General features: G+C 49.7%; 5 protein-coding genes across 5 annotated transcripts; 3 read left to right on the top strand and 2 right to left on the bottom strand.

Annotated features, from left to right (window-relative positions):
- Positions 1-3,258: 3,258 nt before the first annotated feature.
- Positions 3,259-5,490, top strand: FSUBG_7100 (uncharacterized protein; the record flags this gene model as incomplete). Its single annotated transcript, XM_036685370.1, has 1 exon — positions 3,259-5,490. One exon carries the CDS (start codon positions 3,259-3,261, stop codon positions 5,488-5,490), a length of 2,232 nt encoding a protein of 743 aa, XP_036537363.1.
- A 4,884-nt stretch (positions 5,491-10,374) lies between these two features.
- Positions 10,375-12,407, top strand: FSUBG_7099 (phosphorus acquisition-controlling; the record flags this gene model as incomplete). Its single annotated transcript, XM_036685367.1, has 2 exons — positions 10,375-10,911; positions 10,974-12,407. 2 exons carry the CDS (start codon positions 10,375-10,377, stop codon positions 12,405-12,407), a joined length of 1,971 nt encoding a protein of 656 aa, XP_036537362.1.
- Positions 12,408-12,886: 479 nt separating this feature from the next.
- On the bottom strand, positions 12,887-13,288 carry FSUBG_7098 (transcription factor Pcc1; the record flags this gene model as incomplete). Its single annotated transcript, XM_036685366.1, has 1 exon — positions 12,887-13,288. The coding sequence occupies one exon, from the start codon at positions 13,286-13,288 to the stop codon at positions 12,887-12,889; it is 402 nt and encodes a 133-aa protein (XP_036537361.1).
- A 1,594-nt stretch (positions 13,289-14,882) lies between these two features.
- FSUBG_7097 (cell division cycle 14) lies at positions 14,883-17,009 on the top strand (the record flags this gene model as incomplete). Its single annotated transcript, XM_036685365.1, has 3 exons — positions 14,883-14,940; positions 15,116-15,439; positions 15,496-17,009. 3 exons carry the CDS (start codon positions 14,883-14,885, stop codon positions 17,007-17,009), a joined length of 1,896 nt encoding a protein of 631 aa, XP_036537360.1.
- A 689-nt stretch (positions 17,010-17,698) lies between these two features.
- On the bottom strand, positions 17,699-23,981 carry FSUBG_7096 (leptomycin B resistance pmd1; the record flags this gene model as incomplete). The annotated part of the gene is made up of 5 exons (XM_036685364.1): positions 17,699-18,663; positions 19,008-19,230; positions 19,319-19,437; positions 19,949-23,852; positions 23,925-23,981. The coding sequence occupies 5 exons, from the start codon at positions 23,979-23,981 to the stop codon at positions 17,699-17,701; spliced, it is 5,268 nt and encodes a 1,755-aa protein (XP_036537359.1).
- Between the last annotated feature and the right edge of the window lie 1,243 nt (positions 23,982-25,224).

Below are 25,224 nucleotides of genomic sequence, written 5' to 3'. Positions count from 1 at the left end.
CTAAAGAATATAATAACCTTAATATTAAGTCTTAAGGTTATATAGCTACTGCCTTAAACCTTATAATCTAACTGAATAAGTGGCCTTGATCTACAAGCAATGTTAGCGGACCAAAGCTAGCTGTGTAGGTTAGTAATAGATTGGATCAGGCCCTAAGGTAACGCAGTACGAAGAACACAGGTTAAGGAATAACACAGATAATCAATACTTGGGATATCAGTTGTATAAAATAACAACTACCTGAGTTTTGTTTTTCGTTTTCCCGTGGGCAGTATAGGGTAACGTCGATATGAAATGCCAAGGATTAGTTTCAGGCGACGATTATTTAATTATAATGTCTGAATTAAGCATGTCTCTTGCTAACCTGCTCGATGCAATGAAGAACCGCCGCCGTTGAGTGGTATCCCACCCAGTCTGCGATTCGTTGATTAGTATGTTCCATGGCTATACCTGAATATTTAACTGTTTCGTTATGATGATCTTGAATGCCCTTTTTTTAATTTTTTGCCCCACCGGAATGCGAGACACGCGACACGTTCACTGCTGGAAATCTTGACCGTTGTACGTGTATATATATAATGCCATCGATCATAAGCTACCTAACCATTATATTACACCATCTTGAGAATATCTAAGAAAGAAAGATTTACTGGCTAGGTAAATAATCAATCTGTACTAGCTATACTCCGTACTTAGGTACTAGGCAGCGAGGAGGTTAGAAGTTACCGGTGTTGTAGCAAGCACAAGACGTATGGATGTTTTCAATGCCCAAGTACATACGGAGTAGACAATTGGCTCCGTCTGACGACATACTGCTCCATCCCTTGAAGATGAACCAATATCATGATACGGAGTATCGCCGGGGTGTATACATATTAGAGGAAATCGTTGTCTGAAAGGACAATGAGCATTAACAATTAATCCACGAGGCACGCCGAATTGTATGTCCCAATGCAATCATTATGTTCACACGCGGCTCTTGTCAAGACCGTCGTCGCTGAAATCGTACACGAGAGAAAACACCTATGCAGGTTCATGCGAGTAATTCGAGAAGGGCAGGTGAAAAGGATCCAAGCTCTTATTAGCCCCAATAGGGGACTGGGGTCCTCAGGTTGGGTGCGCAATAGCGCGTTTCATATCCAGACTTGTGTATTTAGCCTAGAACCAGCGAGCACTTTTACTTCAACAATTGGCGACACACTGGTAGAGTGGCTGGACCGGATCGAAGCGTCGAAGCAGACATGGCCAATTAATGGGCGAGTCTGTCCAAATTAGATACAGTTCAGGCTGGCCATGGTCGTCATCATCAGTGATATCCTTTGACTCTCAACATCAGATAGTTACTTTGGTCCACCTAGCCCAATGTGTGTGGTATTGTGTGACAGAGGAACGAAGAAACACAAACGTATGTATACACGGCGCAAGCAATTATACGAAGGTCAATTCTCGTATTATTTACTCATCTCTACTGGTGCCCTAACTATAATCTACGACTCGACGGGCTTGCTACGGGTGCGATCTAAAGAGTGTGGTCTGGCATTGTACTTACCCAGATAATTGGCTACTTGACCCTACCAAGTATGTGAGATATCCATTGCATTACTGCCATGCAAGTCTTATGAAAGCCTCCAGGCTCCTATAGATGTGATACCTGAGTACCATGCCAACAACGTTTCTGCCATTATGACATTGATATTGATAACTCAGTACGGAGCACTTAACGTTTATATAACATCCCGAACCTATATAATGTCTTCGCTTGACTGACAATAGTGACGAACTTGTGAGCTTCAAGTGGTTGCCCCTATTTTAATCTCTTCAAGCTCAGGGTAGATGCACGAGCCGTGCGCCTCTTTTAGAACAGACCTCGCAAGCACCCCTGGTTTGAGTGGAGGTGCTACATATTGCTGCCCTGTAACATTTCACAATGCCCCGAGGGCTCTGAAATGGGCATTTCATGCCACCAATGGTATGTTGCATTGGCTGTGAGGATCCCCTGCCACTGGGCGTCAGGAAGCGTTTGGTAAGAGTTGCACCAACCAATAAGAGGCCTTAACCCCTGGGCGGGAAGACCAGCCTGCCAGCCTCTTGTGGAGGGAGGGAGGAGGAGACCCACTGTACCTGCAGTTACTGGACTCTGTTGGCACTGGCGTCTCACTTCTGGTCTCAAACTCCGCCACTGCCCAAGCTCACCATATTAACAGGAGAATCGCAACAAATCACAACTTGGGATCAGCAATTGCCGAATCACAGGCGGATAGCACGCCCTAGAAGTGCACCGAGCTATCGTCATAATACCACGTTAAGTCCTAGCAAGATTGCTCATGGCTCGTGTGGTGCGGTGCGGCGTACTCAGTGGTTGCTTGCAGGACCACAAGCGTCAGACCCCTGCTTATTTGTGTCCGTCAACTCATCCATGCCATTTTTGTCTGTCTCTGAGACTCCGCCTTGGACAAGGTCACCCCAGTCACGACTCTCCACTACGAGCTCGTGTCATACGCCTCGTCCCCCAGTGCTGCATTTGCTCTCTTCTCTCTCATTTCTCCTGGATCATCTGCTTTGCTTTGCTTTTGTCTGCTCTTTTTCCTGCGCTTGTCTCTGCCACACCCATTCCAGGCCTCGCAACACCGTCTGGTACGATCACGTCGAGGTTAACTGCCAATCGTCGGACTCCCTCCTTTTACCTATAGCGCCAAATTGCACGCTTGATTTGCATTCCCGTCGTTTGGCTAGAGAGCGATATCGAAAAGCGTACGACAGACATCTACCCTCCTGAACCGAACACCTCATCTTTCGCCCTCCAATACGACTGCTACTTCGACTTTTGAAGTAGATCACTGCGATTTTCTCCACGTCAGCGTCGTCTTTTGTCACTCTCGCACCTGTGGTGTTGAGAACTCAGCCACCTTTACACTCCTTTCGATACCAACACTCTCTTGCTGCATCCGGCCAGCTCTCCCCAGGCATCGGGTTCATCAGATCGTCGCCACATCCGTTAGCTTCAACTCTGTCTGCTTGCGAATAACTCGATTCATTCCTTACCCGTGACGACCTCTCTTTCAGCGACGTGTGCATTCTCTTAGCCTTCCAAGAGTTGAACTTCGTTTCCGACAGTCTTGACCACTGCTCGCTTCTGACTTGGCCTTCGATTTGATTTGCGACGCGAACACCAACTGACCAACTTTCGAACCCGTCATGCTATCGAAATCTTATTAATTTGTTCTCAAGATTGTGATTGACTGGGTATCTTTTTTCGCGATGAGTTTACCTGAGCCGCCGTCCTCACTGGACAATGGTTGCTCTGTTGTCCACGACAACACCCTTTATGTTTTTACGCCAACTGCTTTCTTGTCGCTACCGCTTGAGGAGGGTGCAGAATGGAAGAAGTTGAAAATGGGAGAACAAGTTACGGGAGGAGCCTGTGTCGGAACTGATGCAGCACTGTTTGTCGTCGGAGGTAGCGGTGGTCAAGCTGACTACAATGGTCTGCAAAAATATGTTTTCGCCGACAAGAAGTGGGAGACCCTGCCTATTGATGACACAGCCTTCCGAAATTTACAACACCACGGTGCTGCCTATATCAAGAATACCGACCAGATAGTCGTCTCTGGTGGTAGCCAGGACGGCAGAGAAACACCTTCGGATACCTCACGATACTTCGCCGCCTCAGGACCATATATCCTCCAGAGCGCAGCAGGATCTGCCGCGTCTGTCAATCCCATTCTTTTGGCCTGGTCCGATGCCGAAGTCTGCCTGCTTGGTGGTAGTGACTGGAACACGCAAGTTTTGCTCTTCAACGCCGCAACAAGTTGGAGAACAACGGGCATCACACTGTCCACCCCCGTCGCGGCTTCCAGCAAAGCCATGCTTGTTCAGGGAAACGATGGTTCCAAAAGTCTTTATGTTTTCGATCTCTCTGCCAGTCCCAACAAAGTTCATCGCTATGTTGTTTGGGGTGATAACAACGCACCTGGCCAAAATGCTGTGGATCAAAACGTGAAGCGTGACCTGTCCCTAAAGGACTGGCCTGAATATAACTCGACACTAGCTCCTACCACGGCACGCTCGGATTACTCGATGGCCCAGGACTCCAATGGCAGAGTTGTGTTTGTTGGTGGCAACAAAGACGAGCCTCTCGCCTTCTTTGATATGAAGGAGAACTCCTGGCTTGATGCCTCTAGCATCGTAGGTGACGAGTCACAAAAGATTCTCTCTGCGGAATCTACAACTGGAACCAAGACCAGAACCAGAACCACCAAGACATCATCGACCGAATCTTCCACGAAAACCAAGTCTGTCAGCAGGTCATCGACATTAGTGACGTCGACTACCTCTGCAACAGCCACCGACGACTCATTCTCATCGGCGACCATCTCTGATTCCAGCTCTGCTACCAACAGCGACATCGCGCCGGTTGGCGGTGCCAGTAGTGATGACAAATCTGGTCTTAGTTCCAATGCCATATTGGGGATCACACTGGGCACGATCTTGGGCTTCATTGCTGTGCTCATCGTCATTCTGTTACTCTTGCGCCGCCGTAAGAAGACCCGCCAACCATCACCCGAGAACACGCAGCCCAGGCACGATTTCCCTTCTGATGAGAAGGATCCCATGGGGCTTGGCGGTGGCCCTGTGTCACCTTTCCGCGGCCACCACTCCAACATGTCACAAGAATCATTCTCATCTATGGCGATTCTGATGGGCCGTGCTGGCAAGAACAAGCCCGGTGTCTCGCGCAAGCTGAGCAACGGCACCAACCGTAGTTCTGTCTGCACTGAACACAAACAACTCAAATCTACAATTGGTAAACCAGTCCTACAGGAGATGCAACATCCTGTATTACAAGGACAAGATACTCGTGGAGTGGCTTTCGATCCATCTGTTGCCGAGCCTCGACCTCGGAATGGACCTCTCGAGACACAGGACGGGTTGCGAAGGAGCTCTGGCTGGAACCGATACTGGTCAGGCGGTAGTGCTCTGCAGATCCTAGGATTCGGTTCTTCCAAGAGAAACACTGTCGGGTCTGATAGTGATTCGCACTACTCAGATGCGATCCCGCATCGAAACCCTCGCGTTACGCAAGATTCAGCAACTGTGCCCCCTCTGAACTTCGAATTCCGCCCCGAGATGAACCGAGTCAATTCTGGAAGCCCTGTCGTCGCCGAGTACAATAAGAATATTCCTTTTAGAGATGGTGTAGCTGGTAAAATCGAGCGCCCTATTTCAAAAGCATCTTCTGGTTACTCCAGCGGCATCCCCGAGAGCGTGAACGAGACATGGGACCCTGATCATAAAGACAAACCCTGGGGTACAGACCGAGCGACGAGCAGCATTTATAACCCCAGCTTTTACTTCGGTGCACCTTTGTCTCCACGGGTCCCACCGCCTCAGACACCCCCATCTGGAGTAAGCACGCAGCCTCAGCTCGCAATGGCCTCGCAGTCATCAGACATGAGCTGGTTGAACCTCGGTGACCGCTCTCGTCAGTAGAGCAGCCGCAGTTTTTATGAACTGATGATGTCTTTAAGTTCTGCATGCACATTGTGAGCTACTGAGATACCCCAATCGTGCTTGGCACACGTACCCCTTACAAGCGAATAGTCGTTTTCAGGTTAAACCCATCGCTTTGAGCACACATTACGCTCTATCACTCTCATTCACTACCCTCATCTTGGTGCATGTACATATCGGCACACGCACTCGATCACACTCCCTACTCGTACCAGACCTAGTGTCTTTCCGAGAGAACCTATTTTCTTTTCTTCTTTTTGATAAAGTATCGCATGAACCGGCGTCGGCGTGTATATCAGCCGGCTTAATCTTGCTCGTCTTCATTTGTGTCTTTTTCTTGGCGCCGCTTTCATCCTTTACATTCTAGACGTGGACCCGGGATTGATCGTTATTTCCCGTCCCTTTTTTCTTTTCCGATCGTTGTTGTTGTTTCTAATGATACCACCATCTCCTGACGTATGTAATTGGCTAGTGTAGCAAGAAAAGGGGACCTGGAGGGGATGATCAAAGATGATGGAGATATTGGATGGGGCCAAAAGGGATGCTGGGTTGAGTTGAGGTTTGATGACGAGAAGGGGACGTGACTGCTGGCCGAGGTTGAGCGGCGGCAGTCAGTTTTGTTAGCTCTTGAGTCATATCTGGATGTGAAGGGAAGCTGGAGGAAGCCAGGGCTGTAAAGCCGAAGTTCCTCGAAACCAAAATACTTGCACAATATTCTCCATTCTGTACCTCTATACATGTGACTTGTGTGTTGTTGCAAACACGACTTGGTTAAAGTAGGAACTGGTCATCCAGTTCCATTGTTGGGTCTTGTTCGACGGCGAGCTCTGGTGTGGCTAGCTAGACTAAGGGCGTTGTTGTGTGATACGATATAATTCCCAATTATACTCTCGCAGCCACCAACCATCCCCGCCTTGGAGATCGTCTGTCATCAGCGTCTTGGTCATGTTCAGGACCTGAATGATAGGGAATCCGTAGTCATCTCTGTACACCATTACCAGCATCAGAGTTTGCACAAGCGGCGGGCCGAGCCTTATCTTTCATTATGACCACGTGCTTCACCAAGCAATCGAGCTTATTAGTGTATCCTGAATGATGTAACTCGATTCAGAACATGGCTTGATGTTAGATACGAAACGTAGCCCGCCTTTATTCTGAGAGTCCTGTCCCCTGGAAAGAAGTTCACGGTACGAAGGTTGGTCACGGATCATTCCTAGGCACTGATTCAAATACCCCTCGCACGAAATCCCCATTGCTACTAGGTACCTACGCATAGTGAGATATCTACAAAGTGCACAATTGTAGAGTTTTCTGCAGCTTGAAGCGGTACGACGCCTTGGGACGTATCTCCATGTACTGTTGAGCCTCACCCCAGGTTCACGTGGGGGCATGTTAAGCGAGGAGCTCGGTGAGCGTTTCTGGTAGGTTGCCTCGCGGTGGGCGAGGGAATAAGAATTTTTGGGGAGTATCATGATATTTTGACAAGTGGAATCAAGAGTCCATGAAGTTGAAAGGTGAATAGATCTAGATCTAAGGAGTTTTGCTCATCACGAATCGATGAACGTAAGATGTAGATTCTGTGCTGTGTTTGAAACAGTTGATGAAATGGCTGAGCAACACCCTTGAGTTCTCATGCCATGCAGTTAGTATAATAACGGTATGAAAAGCATAACAATAATTTCTTTCTGGCCTTTTCCTACAAAAGTACGAAGCACTAGAGACTGGGTAGTATCTCGTACAGAGTTGCGTCAGTCACCATAGGTACCCAGTTTGGACGGGCCAGAACCTCACAGGAACCTGAGAAATCTCCGGAGGCTGTCGCCTGTAGTAACTGTTTTGGTTGCCATTAAGTTTCCGTCCAGTGGGCCCCCGGAGCCAAGCGAGGATAATGGCGTTTTCAGGGTCTTGTTGGCATCCTGGTTAGTGACGATCAAGCGGCTCATTGATGAGTTTGAGAGATTTTCTCAGCTGCTGAGCTGGTGGCTGTGTTCTTTGGGATGAGGGCTCAACATTGACTGACTGTAGGCACTGGACGATTATGAGCCAAAAAAATAGGAAGGGGACTCACGTTTGAACCTAGCCTGGGATGCTAATGATCCTTCTGCAATGCAATGCAAGGCACAGATGATAAACCTTTTTGCAGATCTCTCCGTACCTATCACCCCTGGGGCAAGGAAACGTCTGGCATTGAACTAATGTGTCAAAGATAACCAATCTAAGCTGCTCTAAATCTATAGGACTTAAATTATACTAGATTTAGAATATAATCAAGTCTTTTTGGTGTTTGGGATAGGGTTCCCGATTTTCTTGCCTCTCCTTGCTATACCACGGAAGACGTTGCCGAGGGTGAAGGGTGATCCTGGTCGTCGGAGGAGGGTAGTCAGATTGGGAGAGAATCATTCGGAGTAATGTTGAATGTGGAATACGAATAAGTGAATATGAGTGGATGAAGTTCGATGGAGAGGCTCAACAAGCTTCTGTGCACTAAGGGAATGATATTGAAGAAGAGTTGGAGAAGCCAAGGTCCACAACAAGACTGAATGAATGAGAGCCGTACAACTCCCGAGAGAATGGGAACCAATGCGAGGAAATATATCGTAGGTAGCTATGTTCGTTGTCAAAATTGATGATCAGTAATGCCTGGAGCTATCTGCCAGACAAGCAAGTAAGTCCTCAAAGAAGTTGGCTCTGGGCATTGCAGAATTCCATAGACACATATATGGATGGGAGCCTCCCTCACCTAAGAGATGCATTCTACCTAGGTACAAAGGTACATGCCCTGTCCACTGATCTGTCAGAGCTGAAGAAAGAGCCATGAACGCATCGGTTGCCCAAACAGAAGCTCAAACATGTCCAGAAACTCGGGGAAGGATGGACTTGACATGGCTCCCATGCAGCACGGCCAAATTCCAATTCTGGTAGGCGAGTCAGAGCCCAGCGATGAGTTTTACAGGGCCTATTACGGAGGAGAAAGTCTGGTCCCCCAAGCTAACCCGAGCAGTTAAACTACCTAAACTGAATACTGGCAACCTTACGCATAGACCAGGCGGATATCCACCACTTAGAATTGTCCGCGGGTAGCGTGCGTTTGCGTCCAACGAAGGAAAAGATGAAGTTGCGTTGATGGTAGCCCTGGATTAGTAGGGAGGTGATGTAAAAGTTCAGAAATCCTAGTAAAAATTCCAAGATGAGGGTCAGTAGGACAGATCTTTCTTCGTGCACTCAAGGTACTACTCATCCACCCTTACCTACTAAGGTAGACATGTATCAAGAAACTTCTTGCTACTAGGTTAAGTAAGGTACCTAGGTACCGAAGGATTCCGATTTTCTTCCTTGGAGCCTCTAGTCTACTAGTGTGAGAGACCGCTGCAGAAGAGTCTCGGAACAAGGGACATCCCACGCCCGCGGCAGACTCAAGTGTCGCAGAGTCTAGGTAGGTAGTCACATGAATAAGAACATGTAAAACTCTAAGAGATAGAACAGAGGTCAAGATGGAAATTATCATGTGAGGGAAGAAAGGCAATGAGCAATGCAACTTCAACTCGGCTCTAGTCTATTATCCTCCAGCTCAGTAATAGTCAGTAGCATCTCAGACAGAAAATCCACCCCGTGAGCCATGCTCGTGAAGGTTCTTCTGGTGTCTGGCCCTGGATGACACCAAAGAAATGAACTTCTACACCAACCAGATACGGGCATTGACCCCTGCCATGGAATGACCCCCTCCATCACCCATCCATCTCCCGCAGGACATTGTCAGCTGGGGATCACCAATTAGAGGATATCGTCAAGGGAGATGGTGGGAGGGACATCCCACTCCCCAAGTACTGGTACTTGTTGCATCCCTGCCCTTTGACAAGTCGCTCGATGGATTTCCCTGGCGGAATTGACAACCGCTTCGTTCATGGTGACAGCTCGACAAGAAAGTGAAGAAGAAGAAAAAGCGACACTTTGGCTCCTCAGGCTCCTCCCCGCCTGCCCGCCTCTAAGGTAGTTCGTTCACATTAAGCACAGGACAACCTAAGAGAGTGGTGACCGGCTATTCTCCACCAAAATGGACCGTACGAGAACCCCACTCTCACCTACGGGTAATAAACTCCACTCTGTCGACAAAAAGTCTCTTTACATTCAGCGGTTGAAAAGAAAAGCAACTGAACTGAACTGCCCGTCGTCGCCCGCCCACTTTGGATGAACCTACTGTACCTACTACTAAAGGTACAGTAGTTGCTAAGGGTGCCACTATACGACCAACCACCTTTAGTTTGGACTCTTCGATTTAATTGACCAAGACTTGAATCAGTCCTAGTCTACCTTAATATTGGCTTGTCTCGTCTTCCGTCCGCGTCCAAGCTTGCGTCTTCGTTTCTTAGGTTCCTCTCCCACAGTTCGTTGGCATCTATCTACATACACCTACACTCATATCCGCACATCGCTTCCAGAACGGTCGACACTCTCCCTGGTCCTCTCATCACCTTCTGTTGTTCCTCAGGTCAAATCGTCATCGTGGTCTCTGCTTCCAATTTCGGCCCCCTCACAACTCTTTTGCGGCATCGGCATCGCAGGCTTTCTCGTCTCCGCGCCATTGTCAGATATTTCCGTTGCATGTATCTTCGCCGATCAGCTGGATACTCACCGACCAACTCCGACTGGAACGCATCTTGATACTGTATCTCGGCTGTTTCTATTCTGTAAATATCTCTCGTCACCTTCGCTTGGTGTCAACTTTCTCCGCTTTTGGTGCTGCTTCAACGACTAGTTCCATCTTGTGCAGCCTTGACTGGCGCAATTCACGACTCGCCCGGCTGATCAGATAAACTCACTTGTAATTGCCTATATTTGATCAACACCCGCCGCAACCCGGCAATGATGAGTTCGACGGTATGGAACGGGCAGGACCAGACAATGGCCTCGACTGGCGAGGACGACTTTCATCAATTTCTCGACATGAGCAGCATGGGAACTTTGGGCGATGGCATGCACTTCGACTTCCAATCTTTCCAAGATGGCTCTGCTCAGGGTCTGATGAACCAACCGCGAGATGCCCCCGACACAATAATGACCGACTCCGATAATCCAGGCCTAATGTCTACACCAAACACGATGCCCATGTCAACGTCTACCGTTCAATCAACCATTCCCGCGCACATGATGACGCCCGCAAGCGATCCGATTTCTAATATCGACGCCCAGATTCAATATCTCCAACAACAAAAGTTCCAACAGCAGCAGCGCCAGATGCAAGAGCAGCAGGTCGCTTTCTTCCATAATCACAACCACTCAGTGCCCCCTACACCGCAAAGTCTCGAGATGCCCAACAGTGGACAGTTCTATTCACAGGCTGAGCAAATTCCAACATCAGGTGCTTACGACAGAAGTTATCACCAACGCATAAAGGAGCAAGATGTAAGACCCCAGTCCATCACCAATGTCCTTCTCTGCATGTCATATTGCTAACTTGGTTCTAGATGGCATTCACACCTCTTGTTTCCCCCGCAGTAACCCCTTTGGACCCCAACTTCTCCATGGACAGTGGCTATACGATTCCCAGCGCCTATTTTAGTCCTCTGACTTCACCAGCTCTCCACGCTCAGAACGACCCCTCTACAGTCTACGACCCCCGCCTTACCAACACCAACAATTCACCAATTGATGTAGATCTCGACAGATCGGCTGCTCCCGTCACCTCCGTTTTGGACTTGCCCAAGAAGGCTACAAGGAAAAAGACCGCAACCAAGACACGGGCAAAGGCTAGCATTCGAAGTTCTCCAATTGTCAAGCCTCAGCGCCGGAAAACGGGCCCCAGTCCGGCCATCGTCTCACATGTACTCAGTGAAGTTGAAGAGAACAATGGCGCCTTTCTTCCTATGCCTGCGACCTCTACGGACACCTCGGCAGAGGAGAATTCATCGGTTTCCCCTGAGGCCCTCTCGGAGATGCCCCCACCGCCAATCCCTAATAGGAGATCGACCAGCAAATCGCCATACATCCAAGCGCAGTCAAGCAACCAGCAGACGCCCGTCTCTGGCCCTGTTGATTCACGTCCAGCTCCAGCTACTCCCGCATCGCTCATGAAACTCCCGGCATCCAGGGCAAGCAAGCAGGCAAATGGGCCTCAAGAACCGGTTGTATCTGAGCATATTGAATCGCTCGAGTTGCCCGAGTCGGTATCTGGCAAGACCATGACCCCGGTCATCTCGCGCTCTTCCGTGCAGTCTCCTTCTGTGGAACCCATGTCTCGACGAGGATCGAGCTTTCAGCCACTGCCATCACCAGTATTCACTAAGGCTTCAGGAACAGCATCAGCAAGTGCGAGCCCCCAATTGGCTCCCGGTTCGGCAGGCCCATCCGCACGGAAAACTCCTCAACTCGCGCCTCGGTCGAGCAGGAAAAGGTCGACAGGTTCAGTACATGTTTCGCCTGCATTGTTACCTCGAATATCCCCTAGCATCAAGCCTCTTCTCCCTGGCACACCGGGTATGACACCAGCGGAGAGTGCTGCATCGCAATTGCTCATGTCGAAATCCAACTACCAAAATATCCTCGAGGGCAACAAGGTGCCAGGCGTTTCATATCCGAGCGAACTTTCAACAAATCTAACGTCGAAGCGAACGTCGCACAAAATCGCAGAGCAAGGGCGCCGTAACCGAATCAACTCGGCGTTACAGGTCATGGCTGGATTATTGCCTGGTGGAGACAAGACGAATCTTGCGGATGAAGGTGACAAGAAGGATGGGAAACAAGCGAACGCGCAAAACAGCAAGGCTAGTGTTGTCGAAAACGCCATCGTGCACATGAAGAGCCTTGAGAAAGAAAATGGCGATCTGAAGAAAGAGGTCGAGGAACTTAAAAGACGGCTGGAGGGCTTGCAAGGGTCAACAGACGATAAAGAAAAAGCATGACGAAGAGGATCTGGGTGCATCTAGTTCACCACATGATATACACAGGCGGGAACTTCCCTGGTACATAATCGGATGGGTCTGGCACATGATGGGATCAACTCTCTTCGTAATATCCTCAAGGGCGGCAGCGATTTTTGTTTCGGCGTTTTGCTTGGGATGTTGAATGGGGTGGATACTAGACGGGTGCCTCTGGGCCTAGATGGGCTTGTTGTAGAGTGTATTTGTTGAATTCGCTAGAAGAGGCAATGGATAACCTAGCAAAACGAGTGATTGACGGCCTCAGAAGAGTTGTGGAGCATGGAAATACCAAAACTAATAAATAACAAAGGTTCAGTTAACAAGCACAGTGAGGCGAGACATGGGTCCAAGCTCTAAGATGTCGAGGAGTGACATGAAACAGATGATGAATGTGGTGAAGTAGTTTGGCTAGGTGTCTATCCATAGATCATTGTTTATTGTTGAATGACAATGGATGACTGTTATTGTTGATGATCAAGAACGTCAGTATCTAACTGCTCCATAACCTCCACCACAAGTTTCAAGCTCTCCATGAAGCCGTTGACAGCGACTCGGAGCATTCGATTGGTTGTGGCCCTGTACTGAACCTCGAGAAGCTGTACATCTGCATCGCCACCAGACGGAGAACCCTGCGTTGACATCGGCGCTGGGACAACGGTGAGCTGTCGCCTGACGAGTGGGGAGAGCTCAGGGTCCACCTGAATGGCCTTGAGGGCGGTTGTGGCCAGTCGAGCGGTGGGAAAGGGGACGTTGAGGACACTGAGGACAAGGGTAGGGGTCAGCAAAGAGAACGAGAACAACAACAATAACAACAACAGCCAGCCAGCCTTGGCCTTAGTAGCCTCAGACTTGGGGGTCGTCATCGTCACAGGACAGGGGGGTGGCTTGCATGGAGCAGGGAAATTCGGGATCGGGAAGGGCGGTCATGGTTGTGATTGTGGCGGAAGTGGACACTGCTTTGGTAACGACGCTCTAATCTCTCTTGCTTGTTGTGATCGATCTATTCGTTTCCCGATGCTTAAAAATATTCTGGTCGTGCGGTAGTTTTGATAATGACGATACTAGCGTTGGCCTTTGCCGTGACAAGGAATGGAGATCTAGTCCGGAAATCGAAAGGACAGGAACGTCAACCCCTGGGAAGTTTTGCGGTTTGATTCGATAGCGAAGAGGGTCTCTTTTGAAATAGTTGAGCTAGATGTGAGTATAAGTGACAGGATGTGTATTTGAATGTGAGTGAAGTGAGTTTGTGTGTGACTCTGATCTTGAAAAAGATTGGAGGTTTCTGACAGATGCGTGGGGATGAGATTGATTGGCCGTGGGGGAATCTATTACAGGAACCGGGCGGTAAATTCAAGACCATTGACGTTGTAGATTTATGGCACAGCCACAGAAAAAGCCACAGCCGGGGATGGTTCGATTGGATCACAACAATGAGTGCCATAGTACGGATAGAATCTAAGTACCTTATTTGGATACCCTTGGAATCTGTTGCATTTGTTCCATTTAGGAAATCAGGCCTGCAGTTTTAATTGCAGATGCCCCTGGTGTAACACACACTACCTTAGTTTGCCAAATTCCCCAAGATGAAAGCGTTTATGCTGAGCTATAGCTGTTTAGTTTGATATCATAACAAAGTCTATCAAAACAGACCTGATTGCCTATTTAGGGTAGAGTGCTTGGGATATGGCCTTCACTACCTACCTGGGTAGGTACCTTACCTTATGTTAGAACGGTTTTTATTGCCGTAAATGGAAGTCGCGTGAGGAACAAGTGGAAGTGCTGGTTGTTTAATACTCACCAAACCTACCAAGACCAACGACGCATGGGACTTACAGCTGGGACTGGGACTGGGACTGGGACTGTAGCGGAATGGTATGTTGTGGTCCCAGGGCCCAGGCCAAGTTAAAAAGTCACTGTTGCTGTTGCTATGGCAATAGCACCAAGGAGCAACCTGTTTCGGGCAGGGGCCAAAAAACAACGACAATCGCCCATACAAAAGAATCGTTAGCCCAGTGTCCAATCTTACATCAACATCGTCAACCAAGAACTTCAATTCTTTTCCCTTCCCCAACTTTGCCTTCTGGCTTTTGGTGCTTTCTCCTGTCCGCGCTGGAGCTGGACTTGAAGACCCCCCTTCTTTAACCTCACCTGTTAACGCCAGCCTACCTACCTTGCCTTTTTAGCTCACTCAACGCTGCAGCTTGCCGTTGTCAAAGGCAATTCGTCCCCGGTCACCGCCTGCTCTGGCCATTTGTCGCTCGTCGCATTGAGACATCGTCGCTGCTTCAATTCACTGACTTTGTACATCTTGCTTAAATCTGATATCTTCCGACTGCATTCGAAAGCTCCTGCTCTTTTTTTGTTCAGCAACAGCCTCTGGACGGTCCCACCGCCAGCCTCCCTGAAGCGTGAAGCCTGAAGCGCAAGTCAATATCAACAACATCCAATAATAACAACATGGCTCCTTCTACCAGACAATCGCAAAACATGGCGCAGATAGTCGAGTACATACCAGGTAAATCTTTGCTCTCTACAACACATCATTCATAAGATGGCCTCTTGGCTATTCAGGGCCATGTCGCATTGTTATCCTTTCCAGTTTTCGCCGCTGCTCAAGGCTCCACCTTGCTTCATCAACATCAATGTTCACAACATGCTTCTGCCAACATCGTGGCTAAACTATATTTCAGACCGGCTTTACCTTGCCTCCTACATCCATCCTCCTACGCCCGACACGCCCTTCCCTTACCCCGAGGAGCCTCAGCCAGCTTCTCCCAAGAAGCGAAGCCAACGAGCTGCTGCCGGTGCGACCCCGCTCGCCGCCAAGTCGAACCGACCGCAACCATGCTATTTCACTGTCGACGATACTCTTCTGTACAACGCTTTCCACCACGATTTTGGCCCTCTCCACATCGGCCACCTGTACCGATTCGCCATTCAGTTCCATGATATCCTAGGCGCAAAGCAAAACAAGGACCGCCCCATTGTTTTCTGGAGCGCTGCCGACCCTAGAAGTGAGCCTTCCCGTGTAAATATGTGCGAAGCGCAAGGAAACTAATACCAAGTTCAGGTCGCGCGAACGCCGCTTGTATGCTCGCATGCTACATGGTCCTCATACAGAACTGGCCTCCCCATCTGGCCCTTGCCCCGATTGCGCAGGTCGATCCTCCTCTGATGCCATTCCGAGACGCGGGTTACAGTCAAGCCGACTATGGTATCAGCGTTCAAGATGTTGTCTATGGTGTGTGGAAGGCTAAGGAGGAAAAGTGCTGCGATCTAGACAACTTTGATCTTGACGAATACGAGCGTTTCGAGAGAGTCGAACATGGCGATTTCAACTGGATCACTCCCCATTTCCTGGCATTTGCCTCTCCCCAGCACGCGCCGGTCCAGAAAATCACAGAGGGTTCCGATATGTACCCATTGCTTCCACGGACGCTAGCCGCCGTGGATGCCCATCCCAAGTTGCCAAAGCCCTTCAAGAATGTGCTGAAGCATTTTTCCGAGAAGAACATTGGCCTGGTGGTCCGACTTAACTCTCAACTCTACTCCCCCTCGTACTTTGAGGCACTGGGTATTCAGCACCTGGACATGATCTTTGATGATGGCACCTGTCCCTCGCTCTCAACTGTCCGCAAGTTCATCAGACTCGCTCACGAGACTATCACTGTCCGTAAGCAGGGAATTGCTGTTCATTGCAAGGCTGGTCTCGGCCGCACAGGTTGTCTGATTGGTGCATATCTCATTTACCGACACGGTTTCACTGCCAATGAAGTTATCTCATTCATGCGCTTCATGCGACCCGGCATGGTTGTTGGTCCTCAGCAGCACTGGCTCCATTTGAACCAGGGCACATTCCGCGAATGGTGGGTTGAGGAGAGGATTGAGCGCAGACTCAGGAGGGAGATGGCTGCTGCCAACCCTATCCCCAGCACCCCCATTCGTGCTATGCAAAAGACAACACTTCGGAACGGCCAGGCTTCGACACCCCCCAACCGAAGCCCCTCGAACCGTACTCCGCTGAGTGAAGTCGACCACGACCGCAATAATATTGGGGTCCAGGAAGACTATTTACCAGCTCCTACACCGGGCCAACCGCGAAAGACTGCCAGGGATCGCCATCACCCTTACCAGCGCTCAACCTCCAATGGGCTCGTTGTTGAAGAGCAGCGCACTGTTGAGCAAGAAGCTGAGTACATTGCGACGCACAGCCAGGCTCACGGCGGAGAGTCTGACGAGGAGTTGCATTTGCGCATGCGACGTCATCGTAAGGCGACCTCCCAATCACCCGCTCGCAGTGAGAAGACACGCTCGGTTAGCCAGACGACAGCTATATACACCATTGACAACGATGCGTCGCACGACGCTGAGAACATTGGCTCTGTGCGGACGAAGCACGTCGAACGAGTTGCTAGTACCCCTGGCGTTCTGACAAAGGTTCGCGGCAGCAAGCGGCAGGGGGAGTCTCCCCTGCGGGCAAAGGACTCTGCTGGCATTCGAAAGACAAGCGGCAGAGTAGGCAGCGCCAACCATGGAGCGTCAGTGACGGCAGCTTCGACGGCCCGTAAAGTTTCTGGAGCTTAGAAAGCACCAGCACAGCGAGTCCAGCCGCTTCAGCGTTCTAACGCGAAGCGTAACAGACAATTGTACGATTCCACGTCACGATCATGATTCACGTACGTCACGGGCAATGTTAACGTCTCTCATGCATTGGCGTTTCTGGCTCAGAAGAGGACGACGAGCGGTTTATGTTTGAATGTTAATGATTCTTCTCTCATGCACGATTGCTTCCCGAGAAGTGTTTGGCTTTCAGTTAATGTCATTTGAAACTTGCAAGATAAATCAGTTTCTGCAGCATACAAGGATCATTATGGCTACGACTTCGATGGAGTTTTGTCGTGGTCAAGGAGAGGGCAACTAGAGAGACGTGAATAATGCATACTATCTCGGATGAGGGAAAGACTGAAGGCATAACGGAGTTCAAATTTGCGATGGCGTACAGGCAGGCAGGGTTGAAATTATTATTGTGGACTTATTTGGTTTGGCATTGCACCGGGTCTTGTTGTTTCTTGATGATAGTCAAAGAGGGGGCAACGAAGAAGAGACGGTAGCGGATTTTTACGACGGTTATATAAGTTTCCAAGAGCTGAAATACATGCATCTCTTACACTATTCATTCTTTGTGGATTTCTGTCTGACGACCGAGGGTCTAAGCTTCCCATGTGGATGATCTGTCTATGGTGCTTCGTATGTAGTTCATATGAGGGTCACCATCAGGTCCGGATAGCTTCGAGAGCTGTGACAGCATCCTCTATTACCTTGCCAGCCTCAGCGCTTGTCATCTCTTCACTCACGGCCAAACACTTGTCCACGACATCGCGGTATCGACTACCAACCTTGCTACCCAGACCGGGAACGAGAACCGCACGCAGGACCTTGTCGCGCCATCGACCCGTGGAGTAGTGTGGCTTGTGGTATGTCTGAAGAACCTTCCAGAGACCTATTTCGAGGAGCACCAAACCCAGACTATAGATATCCATGGGCTTGCAGTGAGGAAAGCCCCGCAAGGAAGCTGGGTGTCGGTGCAGTGTAAGGATAGAAGGATTACGGGGCGCAACAGAGAGCGCAGTATCAAGGTCTGGTCTTGAAGCATCAAAACCCGTTAGATAAGGGCGAGCGAGCCGATGCTGAAAAGGCTGAAGGGAAGAAGAGAATGTTTGAGCTGCAAGAGCTTTTATGAAGCCAGACCATAAGGCGACAGCGAGCGTATGTGCCAAACGGACTCGATCATCGAGGTTAGGAGTCTTGAGGTCCGAGCTGGCGATGAGTTCATGGAGCGCCGAGAAAGACGGCGAGGGCGCTTTGTATACGAGCCCGTATCTGCACCGTGAAGCATCCTCAACGTAACCTACACAGTCGATGCTGTGAAGGTCGGGATGGCAATCGGAAGCGGAGTGCATCATGCGGGCAAGATCGTCAAGACGGCGCACATGAGCTACGCGCTCATCTACATCATCGCGATCATAGTCAACCCACTCAATAACAACATCTCCCGCACTCTCATGCCGCCCTGTACTTCTCCCGCCATCACCAGCATCCCCACTGAGATCAAGTGCAGCGCGGGGAACCTTGAGAGCGAACGTCGGTTTGAATGAAGCCTGGGGCTTGGCGTCTAGGTTGATCCGGAGCTTCTTGAGGTTGGCTGAAGTGATGAGTTTGGGGAAGACGCCATCTGAGGCTATTTCAAGGAGGGTAAGTTGAATAAGGTCACGCTGTGCAGACTCGAGTAGCTGGTTCGTCCAAGCCCGTTGAAACGATGGAGATGGGAGGTTGGAAAAAGCCGTTCGAGGCCATCGTTGAACTCTATCGTCAAGATTTCTTTAGCCTTTCTGTTGGGCTATTTATTGGCTTCGGAGGGGGCATTTACCTCGCAAGTCCCTTAGCAGGTTTATGAACTTGTCTTTATCTACGAGTAATCAGTTCTGTTTTGATGGATATGACAGATGAGGACTTTGAGGACTCACCTGCTACATATAACCCATCTCGCTCTTAACCCCATCTCCTTTCCCCAATTCCTTTCACCTGCTACTCTTGAAACACCATTCAAGTCGCGACTCTCATCATCTTTTGGCTTCTTTCTTGAAGGTGAAGGCGACTTCCTTGGCTTTGGCCCAGTGACATCCAAGTTGGCTCTACCCTCGGCAACTAGCCCGTAAATGTTCTTGAGTTTCTTGAAGTCTGTGACTGCGCTATGCAACTCCTCGAGGATTTGAAGTGCCAGACTCCTCAGCTGGGATTCCTTGTGCTCTCAAAATGAGCTTCAAGTTTTCCCTCCGCAACGCCCCAGTCCCGACCCCAGACGACTAGGCGCATCTCCTCGATGCGTACTTTACACAGAAGTCTCTGGCTATCTGTGTCAAGGTTGGCTGCTGCGGTGAAGAGGCTAAGGCTTTGACGCAGCCGTCGAAGAGTTGGCCGAGGACGCCTACTACGGCAAGGGCAGTTCCCACGGCTTCAGCCATTGCATTAGAGTGTGGGGGTCAAGGTAAGAAGCGACGGGATAAGACCTGTGAGACATTAAAGGCTTTGATATGAGGTGATAAATTACATGTATATGCTCATTATGAGATGTAATTTATGAGCTCCAGGCAAATACCAGCTACCTAGAGCTGGATTAGATACTAAAATTAGGGATTGGCGCTTAATCAGCCCTAGAATGTAAGGTCATCAGAGGCCTATCGCGATTCGAGCGGCAAACACCCAATCGTCACATACATTGATGTTTCGAGTTGAAGTGGATTCAACCATGAACAAAACGCTTCTTTGTAGTTACACACATGCAAATAAAACCCATCAACAAAAGAATTATTCTGATAAATTATATACACAAATTGCCAAATCTATTTTATACATGTCAAGTCACAATGTTTCTTTTCGTCGACTGACCCTTCATTGCAACATCTGCTGCATGGCATTCAGTCTGTAGCTTTCCCTCCGCTCCATCAGTTGAGAATGCCGCCCACTGTCAACAATTTGTCCGTTTTCAACAATGAAGATGATGTCAGCTTTCTGCACAGTATGCAGTCGATGAGTGATAGCCAATACTGTCGTGCCCCTTGATGCTCTCTCGAGACCCTCTTGAAGAGCTGCTTCACTCGCGGCGTCAAGGGCGCTGGTACTCTCATCTAGGAGTAGCAGCCGGGGACGACGAACAAGAGCACGGGCGATTGCTAGGCGCTGTCTTTGCCCACCTGATAGACGAGAAGCTGAGGGGCCGCATTCAGTATCGTAGCCATCAGGAAGTGCCTCAATAACATCATGTATATTCGCTAAACGGCAAGCTTCCTTAATTTCATCATCCGTGGCTTCATGGCCCGGAGGTGCTCCTAAGCCAACATTGAAACGCACACTACCGTCAAAGAGGGCAGGATCTTGAGGGACCAGGGCAATCGTATCTCGAAATGACGCTGGAAGCTTGCTGATGTCATTGTCATCGATGAGCACGCTGCCAGATGTGGGCTCGTATAAACGCTGGACCAAGTTCATGATGGTCGATTTGCCCGCTCCTGAAGGACCAACAAGACCACAAAACTGGTTAGGTGGGAGCGCGAAGGAGACATTGTCGAGTATAGTGGCATCTGGTCGGCTAGGATAAGCAAAGGAAACGCCCTTGAACGTCACTTTTGCACCTCCACGACGGTGGTTATCCGCTGGGCTGGGCGACTTTTCTCCACCGGATGCTTCGATATCCCCCCCAGTCTTAGAGGGATCCTGTCCAGGTTTTCCTGTGTGTGTGCTACTTCCCATGTTGACGACCGTCATGACGCGAGAGAGGGCCAGACGAGCACGAGAGAATTCCGGAGCAAGTGAGAACATGCCACTCCAAAGTTGTGCGCTCGTCAACATAGCGACCAATATAATAAGGAAGTCCTTCTGAGTATACTCCCCTTTCATGATGAGCTGCGAGCCCCACCAATACGCGAGAGCGTTGATAAATGTACCGGTTGTGTACGAGATGGCCAGCCAGATGTTAGTTGTGACTGAGGCACGCACAACCTGTTCCCTTGGAGGCTTCAATAATCGGGCGAAACCTTCCATGTACTCATTCTCAAGGGAGAGGACGGCCACTGTGCGGATGGACTGAATAGCCTCAGTTGCAAGTGAGGTGGCAGTAGAGAAGGCCTCGCGGTGTCGCTCTTCATAACGCGCCAGCATGCGCAGCTGCATGAAACCTGAGCCAAGCAATATTGGAAGCGTCACAAGACACACCAAGGCAATCTTCCAAGCAAATATATGGGAAATAATGACCGCGATGAGAACGTTGATGAGGATTGCGAACACGGTGCCGAAAGTTGAACCACTAAAGGCACCTACAGCCATGCTATCTTTGGTAATGATGCCAAGGAGGCTGGTCGGCGTTCGTCCTTCAGACTGATGCCAGTGGATGCCCTGCTCCAGCAAGGATCGGAACGACAGAACCCGCAGGTTGTAGAGAAGCCTTTCAGCGACAATGCCGAAGCCCAGCCAAGCAATAAAGTTGGCTATAAGCTCCACACCCGCGAGCATGAAGAACAGGCCTGCAAACATGTTGCCCATGGATTTTATGTGGTCAAGGGTATTTGCACAAGGGTTGAGTGCTCCCACAGTGAAGCCAAATATGATGCCGGAACCAGAGAAGGTAGCCCCAACGAAGACAGCAGCGATCATGGCGAGAGTGAACCAGCCCAGGGAGGGTCGAATCAACCAGACAAGACCCCTGATGACAGAGCTGAAAGGCTTTACATCGTCAAGCTCATGATCATTTGGTGCTACTTCTTCTTTCTTCTTGGTCTCCTCCTCCCGGCCCAATATCTGGGAATCCAGTGACTGAGTCGCCTCAGAAACTTCGGTCTTTTCGTTCAGCTGCGTGTCGTTTCGGAGAGTTGAAGCGCCAATAGACTCGCCGTCCACAGATCCTGTGTCACTCTTATTGCCGACTGTCTGCAGTCTTGCCATGTTCGCAAATTCGCCATCCTCTTTGGCCATAAGATCATCATAGGTTCCTTGCTCAGCGACTCGGCCAGCCTTCATGACGATAATATTGTCGGCATTGCGTATAGTGGATAAGCGATGCGCAATCGAGATGATGGTTCTTTTCTCAGCAGCAGCTCTCTCGACAGCGAGCTGGATTCTCTTCTCACTGGCAGAATCGAGAGCTGCTGTTGCTTCGTCCAGGACAAGGATTTCAGGATCACGGATTAGAGCCCGAGCAAGTGCAATGCGTTGCCTCTGACCACCACTCACAAGCGACCCCTTGGGGCCAGCAGTCGTACCATAGCCTAATTCAAGGCGTTCAATAAAGCTGGCCGCATCAGCTTGCTCAGCGGCGTGACGGATCAAATTGGCAATTTCGGCGAACTCGGGTCCGAGAGATGCTGCTGAATCTAGTGTGTCCTTGCCCTTGGCAGCCATCTTCGCAAGCTCAGGGCCTTTGAGCAACGATTTGAGGTGCTGGTGAGACTCCTTTGGAGAATTCACCAGACCTAGTGCGATGTTTTCGAGGATGGACCTATCGAGAAGCGAGGGTTCTTGCTGAACGAAGCTAATAAAACTTCGGAGAGACTTGACGTTGAGTGTTCGCAAGTCGTGTCCTTCCAGTTCGACCGTGCCCTCGGTGGGATCATGCAGACGTGCTATCAGTGATGCGATAGTACTTTTGCCGCTCCCCGAAAGCCCAACAATCGCCGTATATTTTCCAGCAGGGAAGTCAAGGGTGACGTTGTCAAGGACAGGCTGGCCTCGCCGAGAGGCATACTCGAAGGACACATTGCGGAATGTCAGGGCCTTTGCCGCACTTGGAGGAAGTACAACACCCTCTCGTGAAGTGCCGTCGATGGATGAAGGAGCATCAATATCTTCCTTGAGCCGCTGGAATGCACCTACAGCTGCTCCTAAAAATGGAAGAGTAGGTGCCATTCCGCCCAGCATGACGCAAGCGTCTACGAGAAGATAGACAATGGCATAAATCTCACCAACAGTCGTGCTCCCGTCGTTGCGTGCCACAGACTCAGCGATCTTTTTACTGCCTTGCCAGAAAGCTAGGGCATTACCGGAGTAAGCGATGAAGTACAGCAAACCGGTCTGGATAGCAGCAATGGAAGATTTAGCTATAGCGTACTTGCGAGAACAGGCCATGTGCTCTGCAAACTTCTCTTCAAGGCGAGGAGCGGCACCGAAAGCTTGAACGACAGCAACGTGCGACAGAGCCTCGGATGCGATAGAGGAGGCTGCAGCGGATGCTTCCGTCTGTTTGACCACAAATTTGCCCAGGTATCTTCCTCCTAGTATTCCGGAAAGAAGAAAGGCCGGGAGCATACATATGAGGATACCTGCGAGTCTTGGCTGTTTCGTGAAGGCAATAATAAAGACAGTGACGAAGAAGCTCATGGTTGTGATGATGTTGCCAACCTTCTCCGACGTGCCGGCCTGCACAGCTGTGATATCGCCCTGTAGTCGGCTTGAGACTTGCCCAGATGATCCACGAGTGTCGAAGAATTCTGGAGGTTGGCGCAGAAGTGCGGATACATAGCGAGTCCGTAAACGCTGAGCGAGGCGCTGACTGATGATATTCCAACAGGTGAGATGACCATAGATCAAGACAAGTGCAATGGCGCCAATCCAAGCTGTCTTTATAACCTTGTCATTGATGGCACTCTCATAGTCAAGAGGATCAGATGCTGCATCGCTCGCTCCCGAGCCGCTACCATCTGCGGCGCAGGTGGCTCCGTTGAAGTTATCGATGAGCTGGCCGAATAGGACGCCCATAAGAGGAAAGGGAACACCAGCTCCAACGGCGCAGAGAGTACCCAACGCGATGAGGAAATAATCGACCCAGGTCGGGCCCGCGGCGAACAAGATTTCGAGGTAAATAAAACAGGTTTTGAGAGACTGAGAAGACGTATTAGTATCATTTGCTTACAGCATTCATCTGGGGTTCTGGAGGAGATGGTGTTGACCTACTAAGAGAAAGCTTCTCTTGGGCTTCTCTATGCCCGACTGATCAAGTGTGACGGACATGGCTGTCGCTGTCGCTGTCGATCGAGGAGTAAAGCGAAGTTTTCTTAGAAGAGCATATCCAATGGCTGACTGCCAGTTGAGTAAGGAAGCTGCCACCAACAGAGCCCGTCAAATTCAGCGATGCCTTGGTAACCTACGGAAAGGCTCTCACGGCGCCCAAAGGAAGTGCAAAGCTTGAGGGAAGAGAACAGAGCAATCTTGGCAATCAATGCAATACGTCAGCAGTCATTCAGAAAGCCGATTCAGGAGCCCTGAGCCAAGAAGACCCTGTTACGCAAGTATCATTTAGTATGAGTATGAAAGTGCGGTTGGTCTGGGCATCTAACCATGCGTTGATGGATACAATGGCCCTGCATTGTACTCTGCGCTTTGACACAATCCATAACGACATGGCCTTGATGGGTCTCTCAGAATGAGGTAGGATCGTCTCGGTGAAGTGGATGCGAGGGTATATGGGCGACAGGTAGAACGTTTATCCTCCAAGAACTCTATTGTAGAGTATCTGGACAACGTAGGCGTGTACTTATGCAGCCAGGGTTGAGGATCAGATAAACCAGAATAATCAGATACTGTAGTATTACTAAGTTACCTAGTCTAAGTGAAGTCGGAGAAGAGTGTGGGATACGCCACGCCAATTGTGTTGGTGGGCCAAAATGGAGCCAGCCAAAGAGAATGTGGATGGTGATCAGATAAGATGAAGATGGATGGTGTGATTGATATGATAAGATGTAATGTGGCATGGCGCCAAGGCCGAGAGTGGAGTAAAGCGCCGAGCATCGGAAGTGATCGTCACTTGTTCTTGCTGTATTTGCAACCCAATGCACCGTCTTGGCTGCCGGGTGGAAAGAGCAGTTCAGAAAAAACTGAAAAGAAATAGAGTTGGATGATATCAAACGGAATTAAATGACCCATTCGTCATGACAAGGATGATCAACTTGGCGTGAGAAATCCTTGCAAGATAAAGCCGCAGGCGTGGAGAAATAAATGGTGGAGAGGCGTCGGAATGACTGCCCTCCTATCGGAGTAAAGAAAACCGCTACTAAATTGCCTAGCCTAAGGTAGCTGGAGGTCAATGTTCCGAGAGGCGTTTTTATGCTTATTCCATCGTCAGCGGGAACGGAGATTGGATGTGGCTAGGAAATGGTGGTGCCGACAAGTGACTTGATTTCTCCGGATGGATTTGTGATTTATTTTCAGACTCTAGGCAGGTATCGGGAAGTGGGAGGAATAGATGCACATGGTC

This window comes from Fusarium subglutinans, assembly GCF_013396075.1.
Source record: "Fusarium subglutinans strain NRRL 66333 chromosome Unknown NRRL66333_c0000088, whole genome shotgun sequence".
Classification (NCBI taxonomy): Eukaryota; Fungi; Ascomycota; class Sordariomycetes; order Hypocreales; family Nectriaceae; genus Fusarium; species Fusarium subglutinans.
This window is presented reverse-complemented; position numbering and strand designations above follow the sequence as displayed.